At 40.9% G+C, this 18,359-nt stretch overlaps 1 protein-coding gene across 3 annotated transcripts in view; it reads left to right on the top strand.

Moving 5' to 3' along the window:
- The window catches only part of A1CF (APOBEC1 complementation factor), a 52,592-nt gene extending 34,744 nt beyond the window's left edge, over positions 1-17,848 (top strand). For 2 of the 3 annotated variants that reach the window (XM_039481016.1, XM_039481018.1), the window contains 6 exons: positions 663-760; positions 2,706-2,979; positions 5,926-6,134; positions 11,154-11,290; positions 14,729-14,862; positions 16,831-17,848. In XM_039481016.1, the coding sequence (XP_039336950.1) occupies positions 663-760; positions 2,706-2,979; positions 5,926-6,134; positions 11,154-11,290; positions 14,729-14,862; positions 16,831-16,982 (1,004 nt within the window). In that variant the 3' untranslated portion in view covers positions 16,983-17,848. The remainder of the gene's footprint in view (positions 1-662; positions 761-2,705; positions 2,980-5,925; positions 6,135-11,153; positions 11,291-14,728; positions 14,863-16,830) is intronic. The other variant, XM_039481017.1, reaches the window with a different exon arrangement.
- Positions 17,849-18,359: the final 511 nt, after the last annotated feature.

The raw sequence follows: 18,359 nt of genomic DNA, 5'->3' as shown, positions 1-18,359 counted from the left end.
GGGGCGGCCAGATTCCTAGAGCCGCCCCTGCTTATAGACTAACAGACGTTTTGGAGCATAAGTTTTCGTGGGTGAATACCCACTTCGTCAGATGCATGTAGTGGAAATACATATGCAGGCAAGAATCAATCTAGTCTGATTCTTGCCTGCATATTTATATCTGCCTCTGGAAATTTCCACTACATGCATCTGACAGAGTGAGTATTCATGAAAGCTTGCGCTCCAAAACGTCTATTGGTCTATAAGGTGCCACAGGACTCTTTGTCGCTTTTTATAAATGAAAAACTAAATCAATGTAGTTTTTAAAAGTACTTGGCAATACCAGGTCTGTAGAATACTTAGTTAACTTAGTTTGTTCAAACTTTTAAACTCTGAGAAGTGTAACATTCTGTGTTGGGTAATCAGATCAAATTAAAACTATAGCATGACAGGTTCAGTAATTACTCATTTTGATCATGATGCTACAATCATTTATGCACAAGCTTAGCTTTACACACAAGTAATCTTACTGAGTTCAGTGAGATACTCACATGCATAAGTGTCTGCAGATCAGAACTTTGGTTTATAAAACTGAGTGCTAAAAACACAACCCAGAATGTTAATTCAAATCTGTATTCCTTTGAAAAGACAGTTGCAGAACTAATATCCCAACATTTTTGTAGGTGCAGTTGAAAGAATAAAGAAAATCAGAGACTATGCATTTGTACACTTTAATAACAGAGAGGATGCAGTTGAAGCTATGAAAGCCTTAAATGGGAAGGTAATGCTGGACTAGTAGCATCATATATTGGTGTCATACAACTGTATTTGCTTTTTTGTAATTGTTTGCAATTTATGTAATCACGTTTCAGCCTTTTGGGAGTTCACAAACTATTCATTTTGACTATTTACCTACATAATGGGAAACTGGTCACCTAAATCACATAGTCGTGTTCTGTTCTGACTCGATGCAAGAAACAGAATAATGAACAAATGACTAATACTTAATAAAAGGTCACAAAATCTCATGCTTGCACTTTGAATACCTTTTCCTTATGTGTCAACAAAAAACAAGGCAATGTGCAATGGTCAAACCAAAACAGCTGTTCAGAATTCAAACAAAGATCTGTAAAAGCTGTTTTTCCCCAGACTTCAGCCAATTTTAATGCCATATACAATTTTGAAATTATAATGCAATAACCAGGCCTTAAAAGTTATTAACTATTTTATTTTCATATGTTGCAAATATTGTGTATAATATTATATAATAGTATTACATATTTATCATGGGGTGTTATTCATCCCTCTTTTATTCCTGCTTCTACTGAGGAATCACTTCAAATGCGTCAATTCCTTTCCAAACACATAGGAATAGCCCCTGCTCTGATGAGTGTATAGTTTAAAAAAGTGTGTTAACATAACCTCAAATTACATTAATGGGAGCTACACACATATTAAAAATATATTCCTGTGCTGAGAACATGACAGCAAGAGAGGAAATTCAGGATCCATGAATTCAAAGATATGGGATATTTAATCCACACCCTCTTTAGACTCCGCATTGCCACTGAATACATGCTTGCTAAGAAAATAAATCCATTTGCCTCTGGTAAAACAAACAGTCATTGATCAGGTATAATACAGCTCAAAAACTCTCTTCAGAGAGACTATTTTTCTTGTAATTGCAGTGCTTTTCAGTCTAGAAGCTGAAAAAAGCTATATAAAGCCACCTTATGCAGTACAAATATACTCCACATGTTCTGAGGTGTGCAATCAGTATCTTGAACATCTGTCTTGGGAAAATAGGTAATGCAGTCACTTTTCCATTGAAGGGTGCTGCACTACAGTACCTCATTGAAAAATTGCACAAAGCCCATTGACACATATTTTACATCACCTGTTGGAATCAACACTGAAGATGTGGTACTTACAATTAACATCACAAAGAAAACTGACTTCCATTTTCATGTGCTCATTATTGTTTTCAGGTTAATATAAATGGTAATGTTTGGGTTAGGGAAGGGGCAAACAGACCTTGCCTAATTTTGAACCTTCTCAGAAAGTGTAGTTTTAAAATGAGCGGTTGATTGAATTTACACATTACTGTGGGCAGAAGAGGAGGGTCTCTAAGGTTATGTCTACACTTGGAGCTGGGGATGTGATTCAAATAAGCCTACTTGTGCTAGCTCTCAGAGAGCTAAAAACAGTGGTGTAGCCATGGTAGCATAGGCAGCAGTGGCACAGGCCAGCATCTTGAGTACCCACCCACGAGGTCCAGGAAGGTTTGTACCTGAGGCAGCTAGCCCGCACTGCCACTCACCACTGCCTGCGCTACCGCGGCTACCCTACTATTTTTAGTGCACTAGCTCCTTGGGAGCTAGCATGAGTATGTCACTGGGAGCTGGGAATCACACACTCTAGCTCCAAGCACAGACATAGCCCAAGTTCCTCTAACCTCACAGCAGCTGCAGGCAGAAGACGAGCAGACTGCCATGGTTCACACATTTTGCAACAGCAGCCAGGGGCCGTCGTGCCTTTCTGCCCCTGGGAACATGGCCTCACTGCAGAAGATTCTCAAACTCTTTCAGTCACCCCACCTAAGTAGCGGTGGTTAGCAAAATGCAGAACTTAGCTGGGCCTTTACAAAACAGTCATTATGATGTTGGATATTGTACTGCATTTGTGCTTCCCTTGCATTTTTCCATGCATTTCTCCTTGTTTTACAGGTGCTGGATGGTTCCCCTATCGAAGTGACATTAGCAAAACCAGTAGACAAAGACAGTTACGTTAGACACACCAGAGGCACAGGAGGACGAGGTACTGTGCTACAAGGAGAATACACTTACACATTTGGACATGTGTATGATCCCGCCACAGCCTACCTTGGAGCTCCAGTCTTCTATGCACCTCAGGCCTACGCAGCTATTCCTAACCTTCATTTCCCTGCCACCAAGGGTGACCTCAGCAGTAGGGGAATTATCCGACCTCCATCTATTAGAGGTAACTCCAGCGGCTATGGCTATGGCAATCCAGAAATCTATCTTTGAAATAGCTTCATAACTAGAGTAGGAGGTAAATTTGTGAAATCAAATATCCATGCACCACATTAAAGCTGTGCATCCATGCATCACATTAAAGCTGGTTCCACTAAAAAGTTTTTAAAAACTTGAGTCATACTTGAGCAGTTTTAACTAAATGGAGAAATTAGCATAAACCACCTTGGATTATATGAGTTGAAGCATACCCCCATCATTCAGGCATTTCAGAGTCCTTCAGAGAGGACCATAAATTGGGGCTGCTCCTGAGTCTTTAATGATCTGAGGAGTGTCCCAACGTCATTGTTCAATGGTTCCTCACTATGAAGAAACTCCAGCCCACCGTTCTTAGGAGTTCCAATTGCTAGCACTGAAACATTCAATAATCTTCCTGAAACACACAATAGTCTCCCAATGTCCTGCTTTTCTCAGCTACTTCCTTTTTACACCTACCACAATCTCCATTCACTGGGACAGACCTATGCATATAGCCCAGCATTCTATAATTCTGCATAGCCTCAGGTCATGCGTCCTTTTAAGAAAGTGACTGAAAGCCTTCATACACTGGAAAATAGCCACAGTTTTTGAAACCTCTCCTTTAAAAGGGGATGAAAACCTTCAGGCAGGCTAAGCAAACAAAAATATATATATACTCCCTCATCAGCCCAGGAGAAAGCCGAAAGTCTTTTAACAGTCTCTGAATTACTCTTGCTCCAAAATAAACAAACCAAAAATCCTCCATTTTGTCCCAGGAGGGAAAAAAACAAACAAAACAAGAGTTTTCCACTCACAACAGAACTCCTTGCCCACAGCTGGCTGTTGATTCAGTCCCAGAAGCCTAGCAGTTCATTTTCTCCTCTTTTTAATGGCTCAAGGCTGAGTTTCAGGAAAACTAACCAGTCCCAGGAGAGTCAGTGCTCTGTGTTTTGACTCTTATCTCCCCACAACCACGACATTTTCTAGTCAGGCCATTACCCTAGTCATTCTGGGGCTCTAAGCAGCAATATAGCATCGTTACAGGGAATGACAAATGAACCTCCAAAACAGAGATGAAAACAAGAAAGTGCTTCACACTGTGTTCCAAGAAGTGGCCATAAGCACTAGGAGGTTACACATTCGACATTAAGTATCTTTTCAAGTATGTCGACTACAGAGATCAAAACTGGGGGTGGTTTCATTGCACTATCTTGTTGGTTGGGTTTTAATTTTGCAACAATCAAATAGTTGGTAGTTCAGTCTGGGATCCTATTATGTCTCACCGCCACAGATTTGGATATATAGTTCCAATTTTGATCTATCACACTGTAGACAAAACATTAACTATTTAACATGATAAAAGGTCATGCTTCTTAGCAGAGTTTTTGTTTTGTTTTGTGTTTTGTTTCCTGCAACAAAACAAATAATGGATAGTATAAGGGATTGGTAAACTTAATTTTGAAATTACTAGTGCAAATGTGCGGTGACTAGAGAGGAGCCTGAAAGAAACATTAGGTCCAAAACATTTCCAAAACTAAGGTGTGAATGTAACATAGGCCCACTTACTTTATAATGGGCTTAATTAAATTTTGGGGTGTTCAAAATCCAGATCTTCTCACTCATTTCTAGTAGTGACTGACAGCAGATTGATGTCAGTAACAACTGACAGCAGATTGATGTCCTGAGTGAAATCAGATGGTGTTCTCAACACATTTCCAGGTAGAAAGATGTCCTAAAGAACACAGTTCTCAGTTTGAAGTCCTCAGTAGAGTTGATGAGGACTGAATTAACTAACCTAATCTCTAACCCCCTGGAAATGATTCCTTCAGAGAACGATCAAGACACATTGGCTCATTGGTATGGTTTGGGAAATTTGCACTGCTACTGCTCATGCTTTAGCTTTACTGTGCATATATAAATCTAAAACTCACTAAAATTACATTAGGAAAATGTGTCAAAACTCCCAAATCACTCAGTTCACTTTTCCTTAGTATGGTCTCACTTGTTAACCTCCTAAATTCCCAAACAATCCTTCTGAAAGGAACCAGTTCTAATGTGAGAAAATGGTCATTAGTTCAAAGAATGGGGGAAAATCTATGTATTCCAAGTTCATTAAAAATCTTAAATTATACCAATGGGCAGTAATCAATCTAATTTTTAACTGTCCCTTTACTCTTCAACTGTAAATCAGGTTAGAAACATGGCAAAAAATCAAAAGTAATCTGTGCATGAATTCAATGGAAAGTTAAGCCTCGTGTTGACTGAACAGAGCAGAGAAGATGGGAAAGTCAGTCAGAAGCAACTAGGACATTCCTTCTAACTAAAACATCTCAAGGCACTTTAGGAAAACAACTTAAAAGATGATGGGGTAGAGAACTGGTTTATATTGATTAAATTATTGATAATCCCATAGATAAGTGATATCATAGGAATAAGGACAATCTTAGTTATATACTGTAATCGATTAAAAGATATGGTGAACCAGGAAACTAATCTGCAATGAATTTTCTAAGGAAACTATGCTGCTCGTAGCTTGCAGCCTGAAATTACAGGCACTAAACATAAATAAACGCCCCAAGAAGTATTATAAAAGCCAGAATGATACAGTTGTGTAGACACTAGCTCTATATTCATGGTATTATTGTATTTTCCTCCAAAGGTAATAAAGAAACTTCTCCTTGTGAGTTCTACTTCATGGTGACTAGTGTGGCCTGCATTGTGCAGGAGGTCAGACTAGATGACCATAATGGTCCCTTCTGACCTTGAGTCTTGAGTCTATGCATGTGGTATGAATCTGCAGCAATTCTCAGTCAGTCAATGTTCCTACCCATCTTCTTATCAGAAATCAGTGAATGGGGCTAACTTTTCCATTACAGTAAGAATCAGGGTGATTTTCCGGTGATTTGATTCAGTTTAATGCTTCTTACATTCCTAGAAATTTACATGAATGTACCTGTAGGGGCTGCGGGAGTTAGAGGACTAGGAGGACGTGGATACTTGGCTTACACTGGCCTGGGTCGTGGATACCAGGTTAAAGGAGAAAAGAGGGGAGAAGACAAACTCTACGATCTTTTGCCTGGAATGGAACTTACCCCAATGAACCATATCGCTTTAAAACCACATGGAATTAAACTTGCTCCTCAGGTAGGTACAATAAATTAGGAAAAATTGCTCTAGTCAGACATATATTAGTCTTTTTTTTTAATGCTTTCTGAACAATACAATAGATTTAGACCGAGTTTGAATAGTTACTTATTTTGAAAATGCTGATAGGTGATCATGAGTATGTTCACACACTGATCTGCTCACCTTTGAAAGAGACATTACAGAAAATACCTACAAGTTACTATTGTTATGCCTAAAGAAGGGTTCTGCTGTTTTAGGACCTGTTCCAACTATTCTTGAAGACTACACAAGTTGGATTGAAGTTACTTTTACTATTACTTCAGCCCCAGAATATCCTTGGGAGGAGCACTAATAAAGAGAAATCTGCTCAGATATTATTACTGATATGTTTTATTTTTAAAAACCACATTTATTTTAGGAAGCAATGAAAAAGACTCGTTAAAATAGAAAAACATAAAGAATGGGGTCATATTAAAAAAAAGTTTCTGCTTTGCACAGCATAATATATTACAATATTAACACTACATAGCTAGAGTCCTCAAACTATAATAATCATTCCAATATGGTAACAGAATAAAAAATTGTGAATTTAAACATGCCCTCAGTTCTCAGCATGTCAGCTCCCATTGACTTTCATAATTTCCATGAGCGTTACATGCCAGATCCGAGGGCAGAACTTTATGCATATTGTATAATCAAACATGAAAGACTACTGCTGAGACTACTGCAGTGAAGCCTCCTTTTAAAGTTAATGTTCTGATCCAATCATTTAGTCCTTGACAAAGGCAGAACTCCTACGGAAGTCCCAAAGTTATTTATAGGTAAGACATGCAAAACTGGGCTCAACACAGATAACAAACTTGTTGAAATTAGAGAGGGGCTCAAAACAGAATCCCAGATCAGAACAAAATTCCCTGGAATTTTGAGGGTCTGGCCTTCATGATGAGCACTCTCTCTCTTTAATTGGGCAACACAAAATTCGCAATTCAGAGCATCCTGAATTTTGGGGAAGTTCTGGATTGGATATAAACTTATTGTTATTAATACTTAGCATCACAGTAGTACCTACCGCCTAAGGCTGGTCACAAATTTTCTGTCAAAACTATTTTTCAGTGGAGAATTGGATTTTTTACTAAATTTTTTTTGCAAAAAATGTCTGTTCTCCGTAGAAAACTCTGATATTTCATCAAAATATGGAAGACCTAAAAACCTAAACATTTCAATTTAAAAATAGCACCGCAGTGCCTGACAGGAGGTGTAGTTCGGGTACCTCATGCTCTCATTCTCCTTTATAGACTGGGCTCCCTGGTTGGACGATATCTTCCATGATGCACCACTGAATCTCATATGGTGGGATTTATGCTTCTAAATCACTTAGACATTTTTGAAAATGTTGCCCTTGATATTTAAAAGCGACACTGCTCATTATAAAAGAGGTCTGTTAATTAGCCCAGGAAACAAGTAGTATAATGCATATTGCCTCTAAAATACAGTTGAAAACTTCTCTCTCTCCAATCACAAGTATGACTATGTGAGTCTCCTGAGAACAGGGGCGGCTCCAGGCCCCAGCACACCAAGCGCGTGCTTGGGGCGGCATGCCACAGGGGGCGCTCTGCTGGTCGCTGGGAGGGCGGCAGGCGGCTCCGGTGGACCTCCCGCAGGCGTGCCTGCGGTGGGTCCGCTGGTCCGGTGCCTGCAGGAGGTCCACCAAAGCCGCGGGACCAGCGGAACCTCTGCAGGCACACCTGCGGGAGGTCCACCGGAGCCGCCTGCCGCCCTCCCGGCAACTGGCAGAGCGCCCCCCGCGAAATGTCTGGAGCCTCCCCTGCCTGAGAATCCTGTGTCCCTGTGCCCAGAAACTGTTCTTAGATAGTTATAGATGAATTATCTCTGAAGATTTTAAGGCTATACAAGAGACAACCTGAACTATAACTGATACTGACATTCATTTAATATGAAAATCTTCCTGATAAAGCTGTTTCCTTAGGAACATACAAAATGTTGTCACAGGGACAAATTCAGAGGTCGGATTAAGTGAATCTAAGCCTGGGACACTACTCTGGTGTAATTTATACTATCTTCAGTAGGTAAATTATACCAGTTGAGCAGCAGTCTCACTGAGAGCACACCTACGTCTAAACATAGAACTTATATTCCCTTTCACATTACTTCTGCATTTGGCCTACTGAATCTAAAAGAGTCTAGGGTATTGTAGCTGACAGGCTAAGGAGTAAAAAAATTGTTTAGAAGGAAAAACAATTAATATGCAGATATAAATTAAAGTAACACACACACACACATGCACACAATGGTAGGATAGAAGAAGGTATAAATTACAGTAGCTTAGATTCCCCTTTGAATCTGGTCAATATTATTCATTAATCTAGGTCCATTTCAGAGAGGCCCTTCCAAATTCTGTTTCCTCTCCCCAGCTAAATTTTTAAATATATGTACATCTCACATGGGATTTCAATACTGATAGGACATCTTAAAAGGGCCTAGCCAACTATTCATAAAGTAGCTTTGGACTGTGGTGGCTAAATATTTTAAAAGCAGCTTCTAAAATTTTGCCAGCAATTTTTCATATTTAAGATTCTGCATGTGCAATTTTTCATATCTAAGTTCTTGCATACACAAACATTTGCCCTTTCGCACACAAGCTGCATTTATACATGAGAATCAGGTAGCTGCCTAACTACCCAATTTATGAACAACTGCCATTTGCAAACTCAAATCTGAATATTTTATGCAAATAAGAATTTAAAAATTAAATTGAACATATGTAAAATTTTAAATGTGAAAAATCACTAATGCAGTTTTGATGAATGGATTGTGATGCCTTGAAAAACATAAGCTTGAGAGTCCAGAGCAGTACTATAAGTATGAATAGCCTGCACACATTTATAAAACAAAGTTATCACATTAGAAGAGGGATGTTCTTGTGGATAAATCAGATGATAGAATCAGGAGACCTTCCTCTATGACTTTTTGAAGGCTATTTACTGCCCTGTGCCTCGATTTCCCCATTTATAAAGAAGTAGAATTAATACTTTTCCAGCTAAGAGGAGAGCAGGGAGGTAAATTTACTAGTGTTTGTAAAGCACTTTGAGCAAATTTAAGTGCAAATAATTACAACACTGAACAAACAGTTTAGAGGAGGCAGCCTGGATGAAAATTTAACTGGAAAACTCCTGATAGTCTTTTGTGCAGTAGTGTGTTTCCATTTTAAGGTCACTGAACATGGTACATGGTAGAGCTACTTGATCAGGATACACAAGTGAATGAGGACAGACACAGCAATTGTTTTTAGGCAGCAGGTTGCAACTTTGTTAGTGCTCTTCTCCAATGTTAATCTTTCACCAACCTTGTCCTACATCTCCCAATAATTGGCATATATGTGGGTTCAGTGCAGGGTTTACATAGCTCCTATTATATAACCCATAACTCAGAGCAGACTCTCCACTGCCTACCCCAAGAATTCAGCTTGCTTTCCTGAACGTTCTCATCTTCCCCCACTTTCCCTACAAAGGGGACAGAAGGTACCAAAGAGGGTCTGCACAGACTTATGTACCACTGCCATTTTCAAACTCAAATCTAGCCTCCCTCTTGCCCATAGACCTGGGGTCCACCAGCAAAAGGCTTTTAGCTCTTCTGGTCACTGGCCCTTTGGCCTTCTGTCCACACTGGACACCGGCTTCAAGTTGCAATGAACTAATATTCATAACTTTCCTCAAATGAAATTCCTAAATCCTATACCTATTTAACCTGAATGTGCCTTCCCAATATTATGAGGAAGGCAAAAAACTCCACTAGGCCATAGCCAATTTGGCCCCAGTGGGAAAAGTTCCTTCCTGAACTTTTAAACAGGCAATTAGTCAGACCCAAAGCAACATAAAAACACAGTTCCTATATTATATAACTACCAGGAGGGAGGCTGTGTGAGTTTAGCTAAACATGGGGCAAGAGGCCTGTACTGGGGTTTAAGCAAATGATTGCAGGAAGCAAGAACCAATCACCTTGCATCTTCCTCGTTGGCCGTTGAGCAGTGGAGCACCCAAAGGGATATGGGCCTTCCCCTGTATACACTCCCCCTTTAATTCTAAAGCCAACTGGCACCTTGAGGAGCCAGTCAAGATTCCTATCCATAAAATTGGTGGATGACATTGTCTGAACAAACAACTGGCTTGGGCATCATTAATAGATAGCTATGTAGAATAGTGAGCCCCTAGTAAAGCTCTTAATTATCAGTATTAAGACTGATTTGGGACACTCTATATATTCAGTGATTTGGAAGAAGGAATATAAAGTAGGGTGATAACATCTGAGTACAATCAATTATTTTGTGGAATAATATATTGTGGAAGAAACGAACTCCACTCTCATTTAAACCCTCTCTTTCTTCCCCTGCTTCCACACAATGTAAAGGAAGAGGGCAATACCACTCAGAATTTCTATTACAGGTCAGGAGCATCAGCAAGCAAGTGGCCTCTGCAATAAACTGGGAAGAAATGTAACATAACTAGGTTTTAGGCAAATAATTTGGAGAGGGATACACCCCGCTATTCATTCACTACACACCACTAAGCAGGAGAAGAAGCAGAGAAATAGTGAAGGATAATACAGTCACAATTCTTTAACAGACGTTAAAAATGCAGAATTCTGGAGCGCATAAATGGGGTAATGAATAGAAGTCAAAAGAAATTATTCCAATGCTGCATCAAAGTAAAACAGTTAATGGACTAAACTGAAAATACATCAGATTCAGTGGTGTGACAATTATCTTCATGAATTAATTGATTGTTGAACGTTTAAGTTGCTTATATTATTCTTAGATTTTATGACCCTTTCAACCTCCAAAACTTGGAGGGTGTGGGTGGGTGTGTTTATATATATATATAAATATAAACTAATAATTTGGAGCATATAATCTACAGATGAAAACTCATGGAAAGCAATATATTTTTGCAGCAGGTAGGGCCAGAGATGGGCCAGAACCTTAAAATGTGGTTGTATCTGGTATACATTTTTCTCTTATAGGTCTTAGAAGAAATCTGCCAGAAAAATAACTGGGGACAACCTGTTTATCAGCTTCATTCTGCAATTGGCCAGGACCAAAGACAACTATTCCTATATAAAATCACTATTCCTGCCCTTGCCAGCCAGAATCCTACTATGTATGTAACTATTCCATTTCGTATGGTTTTTAATCGGTTTTTAAAATTTTCTGTTTATTTAGCATCATTGCTAGAATCAACTACATAGGCCACTATTTATTTTAATTTTAGATTTGGAGAGGAAGGATAAAGTTCTACATTGAACAAGGAGGATAAAACAAAACATTAGATAGCTACTCATTCAGTATGCACTATCCATCCTGTCTACTAAATGAGGCAAGAGTGCTGTAGAAAAAGTAGTATATGATCAGGTAATTAAAGGCTGTATCAAAGCATATGTATAAAGGAGACAAATTAAAGTTGCACAGGCAACCTTAATTCTGGAATTTCCTAACATTTAAGTAATTGACTTTGCAACCTTAATAATGTTTGTTAAATAGTTTTTGCTGGGTAATTTCTTAGGATTTTTAAAAAGCAAACTGAATAAACAGAAATTCCATCAAGTGGTATCACATTGATACCCGCATGGTTCATCAGCAGATTTGGAACCTTTAGACCCACCTCACAGACTTCTGTCACCTGAGCTAATAGCAGTAGTGGGCTGTTATCCTCTTCATGAACCAGCACTAGAGCAGGATTCATAACACACTCTGCTAGTGGGTTTCACAGATGTTTGCTGACAGCAGAGGAATAGTGACACTCAAGAATGTTGGATTCTATTCCCCGGTCTGTAGAGGCTCAAACTCTTCTGCCCATTCTCCTCAAGCTTGACTCTTTCTGCCTTGTCCCCTCCAACTTATCCCTGTCCAAGGCTCAACTCTTCCCCACCTAGCTACTCATCCCAGTCTCCTTACCTACCCAGTCCCAGTCTTCACTCCTCAGGCCTCTCATACTAGTCCCAGTCCCCTTGCCCAGCTAGCTGTAGTCTCCCCCTGTTCCAGGCTCAATCTCCCCCCGCCCTTCAGTTCCTTGTCCCCAGACATTTGTCCAGCCAGACCCAGTTCCCGCCCTCGTAGCCCCTTAGTTAATCTGCCCCCCACACTCAGCCCCTGGTCTCCAGTCACCACCCTACCCTTATATATCTTGCCTATCCCCACTGTCTCACAGACCCTGAGTTCCTCGTACAAATTCAGTGACCACCCACCACTGGCTGCTTGTCCCAGTCTGTCTAGTCAATGCCAGTGCTCCCCCTGTACCCCAGCTCCTTGTCAGATCTGACCCTCCCTCCCCACAACTCCCAGTATCCCTCTCCCCCTGCTGCCAGCTTCCAGTCCCAGTTTCCCCCACACACACTTCCTTGTGCCAATCTACTCCCTCTGCCCCCCCTGGTCCAGCCCTTGTCCCCGCTGCATTCAAAACCAGCAGTCTCTTCCTCCATGTTGCCTGGGCCCAATGGGGGAGGTGGTGGCATTGAGAATACAGAAGAGACAGGCTCCATGCTCTCAGTTCTGGTACTCAAATAAAGCTTGGCCCTGCCCTGTCCAGCCCTTATAAGAGCAGAACTGCAATTGCAGGGATAGTCATCCTCATCTTCTGACGGAGCATTCCCAATGTGCACTGAATCTTTGGTGAACTTAGCTGCAAAGCTCTAGCAAGACTCTACTGAGCATGTGTGAACTGCAGTTTTTCAAAGGCTTTTAACTTAGCCAAATTTTGGCAGATTTTTCACAGGGATGGCAAAAATCAGATGCCTGATGCAAAGGCCACCATGATCCTCTGCGAAATCTCAAGCCCCTGCTCCAAAGCATTGTGGCATTACAGCTTTTCAAGAAAAGATCTCCAGGATTTTTTAACAGTTAGCAAAAACTATATATTTTTCCATAAACTCAACTTTTGGAAATGGCTGAACCATTTTTTAATTTTCCAAATTAAAACATTAAAATCAGTCTGAGGCAGACAACTAGCTTGGAAAATTTCTGTCCAAACAGTTAACATTTAGCAAAGTATAAACAAAGTATAAGGGTCTTACAATGGGAAGTGTTGGGCAACCTTAATAAGAGGCCATGCCACTAACTCTGTCTATAATTATACCAACTAGAAATCAAATAGTGTATATTTCCACTGCTAATCTATAACAATATTTTGGATACATTTCACTGGGTCACACCACATCATGTAATCAAAAAGAATTGTTGATGAGTCATATTTAGCAAATATCCACTCCATATTTAAAAGTTACACTTCCAGTTCAAGGGAGTGTGCAAAAATAAGCAGAAATATGCAAGTTTTCAAGATACATGGCTTTTTCCCCTGCCTGAACCATGAACTTCAGGCTGCTAACATTTTGTACTAGTGCATACATTAATATTAAGTGTTTTTCTTTTATAGTAGTGTTTTTCTCAAATACATATTCTCTCAGAATATCAATAATGCACCATTTTTCTATTTGAGCAAAATACTTGACAGGAGGTATGAACTGTCAAACTGTCATCCTTAGAATAGGATGCAGTTTTGTTGGTCCCAGGATATCCAAGAGTCAAGGTGGTTGAGGTAATATCTTATATTGGACTATATTCTGTTGGTGAGATAGACAAGCTTTTGAGCTTACTCAGAGCTGTTCTGCAGGGCTGGGAATTGTACTCTGAGAGTTTGTCTACACTGCCATTAAAAACCTCTAGCTGGCCCATGCCAGCTGACTCAGGCTCACCGGGCGCAGGCTAAGGTGCCGTTTAATTGCAATGTAGATGTTCAGGCTCAGACAGGAGCCTGGGCTCTAGAGCCCTGCAAGGTGGGAGGGGCTCAGCGCTCAGACTCCAGCCTGAGCCCAAATGTCTACATCAAAACTAAACAGCCCCCCGAGCTGTGTCAGCTGGCACAGGTAAGCCACAGGTGTCTAATTGCAGTATAGACATACCTAGCGTGTCACAGCTAAATACATGGTAGAACAGACTAGCATTACTGACCCTTAACACCCCTCCAGTCATAGGGGGGAAAGAAAAGGAAAGGGAAAACAAAGACATCTGCGGGGGGAGGGGTGGTAAGGGTAAGCGGGTTATAGCTGGTTGTAATAAGCTATAAATCCAGTGTCTCTGTTCAGTCCATGATTTTTAGTCTTGTAAAGTTATGAATTTAGACTCCCAGACTCATCTTTTGGAGGTGTTGTGCAGGATAAAGACTGAGAGGTAAGATATGTAGTGATTATTTTGTGAAAAGTGTTCACGCACGGGTGATACAATGTTTTTATCTTTTATCATTTGAATTGATTTGAGAGCGTAGTGCTTGTCTGGTTTCATCCACATAGTTGTTTTGGGGGCATTTAATGCATTGGATGAGATACATCACATGTTGTGGTCGGCAGGTGTAGGGCCCATGGAACTTGAAAGGTGCATTGTGGGAGTTTTTGATCACTGTAGCAGAGGAGATATGTCTGCAGGTTTTGCATCTGTTGTTCTGGCAGGGGCTGGTGCCACTCTGAGTCGATGTGTCCTGGTCTGTGAGGAGTTTGTGTCTGATCCTTAGAATAGTAAAAACAGCTAATCTTTTATTTCTGATTCACAGACATCCCTTCACACCTCCTAAGCTTAGTGCATATGTTGAGGAAGCCAAGACATATGCTGCAGAATATACTCTTCAGACATTGGGCATTCCCACAGAGGGAGCAGAGACTCCTGCTACAGCTCCTGCTTTTCCAGGTATGTGAAGGTCTGTACTGAGATGCTCTTCTGAAGATATATTTTTGTTAGCTACTTAATTACATATAGCGGGATTGCAGGCATGTTCAGATTCAAAACTACTGAAAGAAAATATGTGCATTTCCAATCTGTTTACACATCTATGCATCCATTCCTGTCCCCTATTTGTGGAGAACATAATATAATACGCTGGGTTATAATAGTTTGCTGACATAAGAATGCATGCTTTCAAATGATGTACTATGACTTCAGTGTAGGATCAAGTGAGAGAGGATGAGAGGTTAAGTTTTGGAGATGGGTTTGAGCTAAGAAGTTTGGATCTGGATCCGCATCAGAACTTCCTCAAATTTGGGAGTGTTTGGAGCTACAGTTTTGATTTGACCCACTAGAGAAATGAGGGCAGTCACTAAATTTAGGTCCTGATCCAAACTTTCACAAAATTCAAAAGCATTAGGACTCATTGTTCCAGTCTGGTGGCCCATTTCTGATAAATAGCTTTAATAACTAGCCAAAATGGCTAGGAAAATTATGGAAAATGTCAGGCAGAAACACAAATCCAATTTATAGACACTGCATTTACACTGTTCTCCACTGTGAATGTGCTTCTGAGATCCTGGGAATGCCTTGAGCCAAACTGCACACGAAGCATGCATTAATCATACTACTGAATTGTTTGCAGTATCTTGAGGATGGATTCAATAATAATATATATATATATCCAGCTTCCTGCCACAGAAGTCCGCAAAAGCCGCAGAAAAATCAATTTGTCTGGGTTTGTGAAGGCTTCCGCAGCATGTAAGCCAAATGGACTTTTTATTGAATCCAGTCCCCACTTACTGCTTCATTATAATATCTCCCTTTCTTTCACCCACCCTTTTTATTTGTCTTGGAAGCTTGACAAATACACGTACATTAACTTTTCAGCCTGCAACACATTTGACTTTCTGTTATATTTCCATAATTTTCTGCATATTAAGTTAGTCATGTGAGGATAAATCTTGCCTTTAAATGTGCATTCCTTCAGAGGAGCTCATGCTCGTATGGGACTGGCTGGGCACAGCTCTCTGCTCCAGGCTTTTCAACCTGCCCCCTGGTGCATGGGGTTGCAACACTGCTCACATTTGGCCCAGACCTCCTAATAGTCTTGCTGCTCTTGAACTCCATCCCAGGGGCCACATGCAAGTCCTCTCCACAGCCTCCCACCCAACCCCAGGATCAGTACCTGAATCCCTCCCTGGAACCTCCTCTTCCTGGGACCACCCACTTAAGCCCATCCCACTTGAGCCACTTGAAATGTTGGGGACGTGTGCTATATAGCCATATGAAGCGTAATTTCCACATTTTCCCAAGAATACGTATTGGAAATCTCTCTCTTCTCGACATGATGTTACTTATATATACACATACACACACACACACACACACACACACATTGTGTGAGGAGACTGTGGTAGTGATTAAGCGTGACTGAATGGTGGTATACAATTCCATCATTTAAACAGATTTCTCCTCATGAAACCTGACTGGGAACATCCTTGTGTTACAATATATGTCTTGTCCTCCATATGCCAAGTGTGAAGTAGAGAATATAGGCTTATAGTGACATCCTTAGTTTAGAGATAACTAAATACTGGGGGGGGGGGGGAAATCATTCAGTGAATAGCGGGGGGGGAGGCGGAGTTGGGAAATGATATGTTCTACAGATTATATATGAAAACTCTGCTAATTAGCTATATCAAAATTGTCACTGTCCAATATGACTGCCAAGGAGAAGAAAACTATCATTTATAACAGCTGATAAACCCAGATGTCAGAACAAGTAAGTATATTTAATCTAACAAATATACTGTTACCATTGACAATGAAATCTCCACCTGTTTACATAATCGTATAGACAAAAGGCTGGTTATCAGCTATATCAGGTATATTTGCATGAAAATGCATTTTTGTGTCTGTTTTTTACTGCAGGATACACCATTGCTAATCCAGCTGCTACTGTACCAGCTACACAACTAAAACAAGCAGTGACGCTGGGACAAGATTTAGCACCTTACGCAACATATGAAGCCTACCCTGCCTTTGCAGTGGCTACTCGTAGTGATGGCTATGGAACGTTTTGAGAGACTATTTTGTTTTTTTAAAATCAATGTTTTCTTTTAATCAAGTGCAGCAAGAGGCTAGCTCAGTGTGATAATTATTGTGACCTCATGATTTTAAACTAATCTATTGGCCAGAATTAGATTTAGTGATAGTTTTATACGTCTAGATTCATAGTTTTACAATGGAACATATGCTAAAACAAATTTTAAAAATCAGTTAAAAATCAATTTTTCACACTGGAAAAAAAAATTACCTTGGCCCAGGAAAAAGTTCTTAAAGGTTCTCAGGTATATATTACTGTGTGTGTTTACAAACAATAATCCATGCCAAATACAGCAATATTCCCAATTATGTAGCGACTTTAGAGCTTGAAAAGCAGTTAGACTTCTCAGATTAGCTAGCTATGTTTTCATACCCATAATCGTGGTGCATAGCAAGACCTAAAAGCAGAAAGAGGGGCAGTTAGGCACCCAACTCCCACAATTTTTTTAAGTCTCCCCCTAATTCCTCAGGGGCACAAGTGGGCTATACACAGGGGCAAATGGGAGTTAGGGAGAACAGAATCCTCTTTCCCGATGCTGAGTGGTAGTTTTGCTCCACCCCAACCACTACTGCATGACATGAATGGTCGGTGGGATCACTGTCCTTCCCCTTGAGAAACACAGCAAATCTCTCACCCCTATCTATAAAACAATTCACTTCTTCTGCATATCAAAGCTCCCATGCTATCCCCAAACCGAGCCTGTGTGTACTGGCTACCCCCCAAGTCCAGTATCACTGCCTGGCTCTCGCTAAATTAGCTACATTATGTCTCAGTCTCTGTTTTCCTTTCTTCCTCTCAGTGGTGAGCTGGAGCAGGTTCCCACAGGTTCTCAAGAACCGGTTGCTAAAATTAGACCTCCGTGGAGAACCGGTTGTTAAAGGGCCAGGGGGTGGGCAAAGAACTCTGGTCTGTGGGCCGGACCATCCTGTTGCTCCCAGGATTCCCAGCTGGGGAGGCTGAGGGTCCCCCGGCCCTTCCCCCGCTTCCCCCCAGCTGCAGCGTGGCCAGCCGCCGGCACCAGCTGGGCAGCTCAGCTGAGCTCTGGAGTCGTCCTGCTGCCGCTTTTTGAATGGCCCAGGCCCTGCAGGGGCCTCCGGCCCCACGAGGATCTCTCCCTGGCCCCTCCCCCGCTCCTCCCCCTTAAATCAGAACTTTTTATAGGGAACCGGTTGTTAAGATTTTGGCAGCTCATCACTGGCTGTGTGTATGGATAGGAGGGGCTGTTTGTGTTCTTGGATGCCTCTTTTGTACTTGTACCTCATTCACATAAGCCAATGGGGAGTTGATTCTCTGCCTGCTCATCCAGAATAAGCGTAATGAGTTAGATGTACCCTGACCATGCCTAACTTTCATG

This window comes from Mauremys reevesii, linkage group 7 (genome assembly GCF_016161935.1).
Source record: "Mauremys reevesii isolate NIE-2019 linkage group 7, ASM1616193v1, whole genome shotgun sequence".
NCBI classification, from domain to species: Eukaryota; Metazoa; Chordata; order Testudines; family Geoemydidae; genus Mauremys; species Mauremys reevesii.
This window is presented reverse-complemented; position numbering and strand designations above follow the sequence as displayed.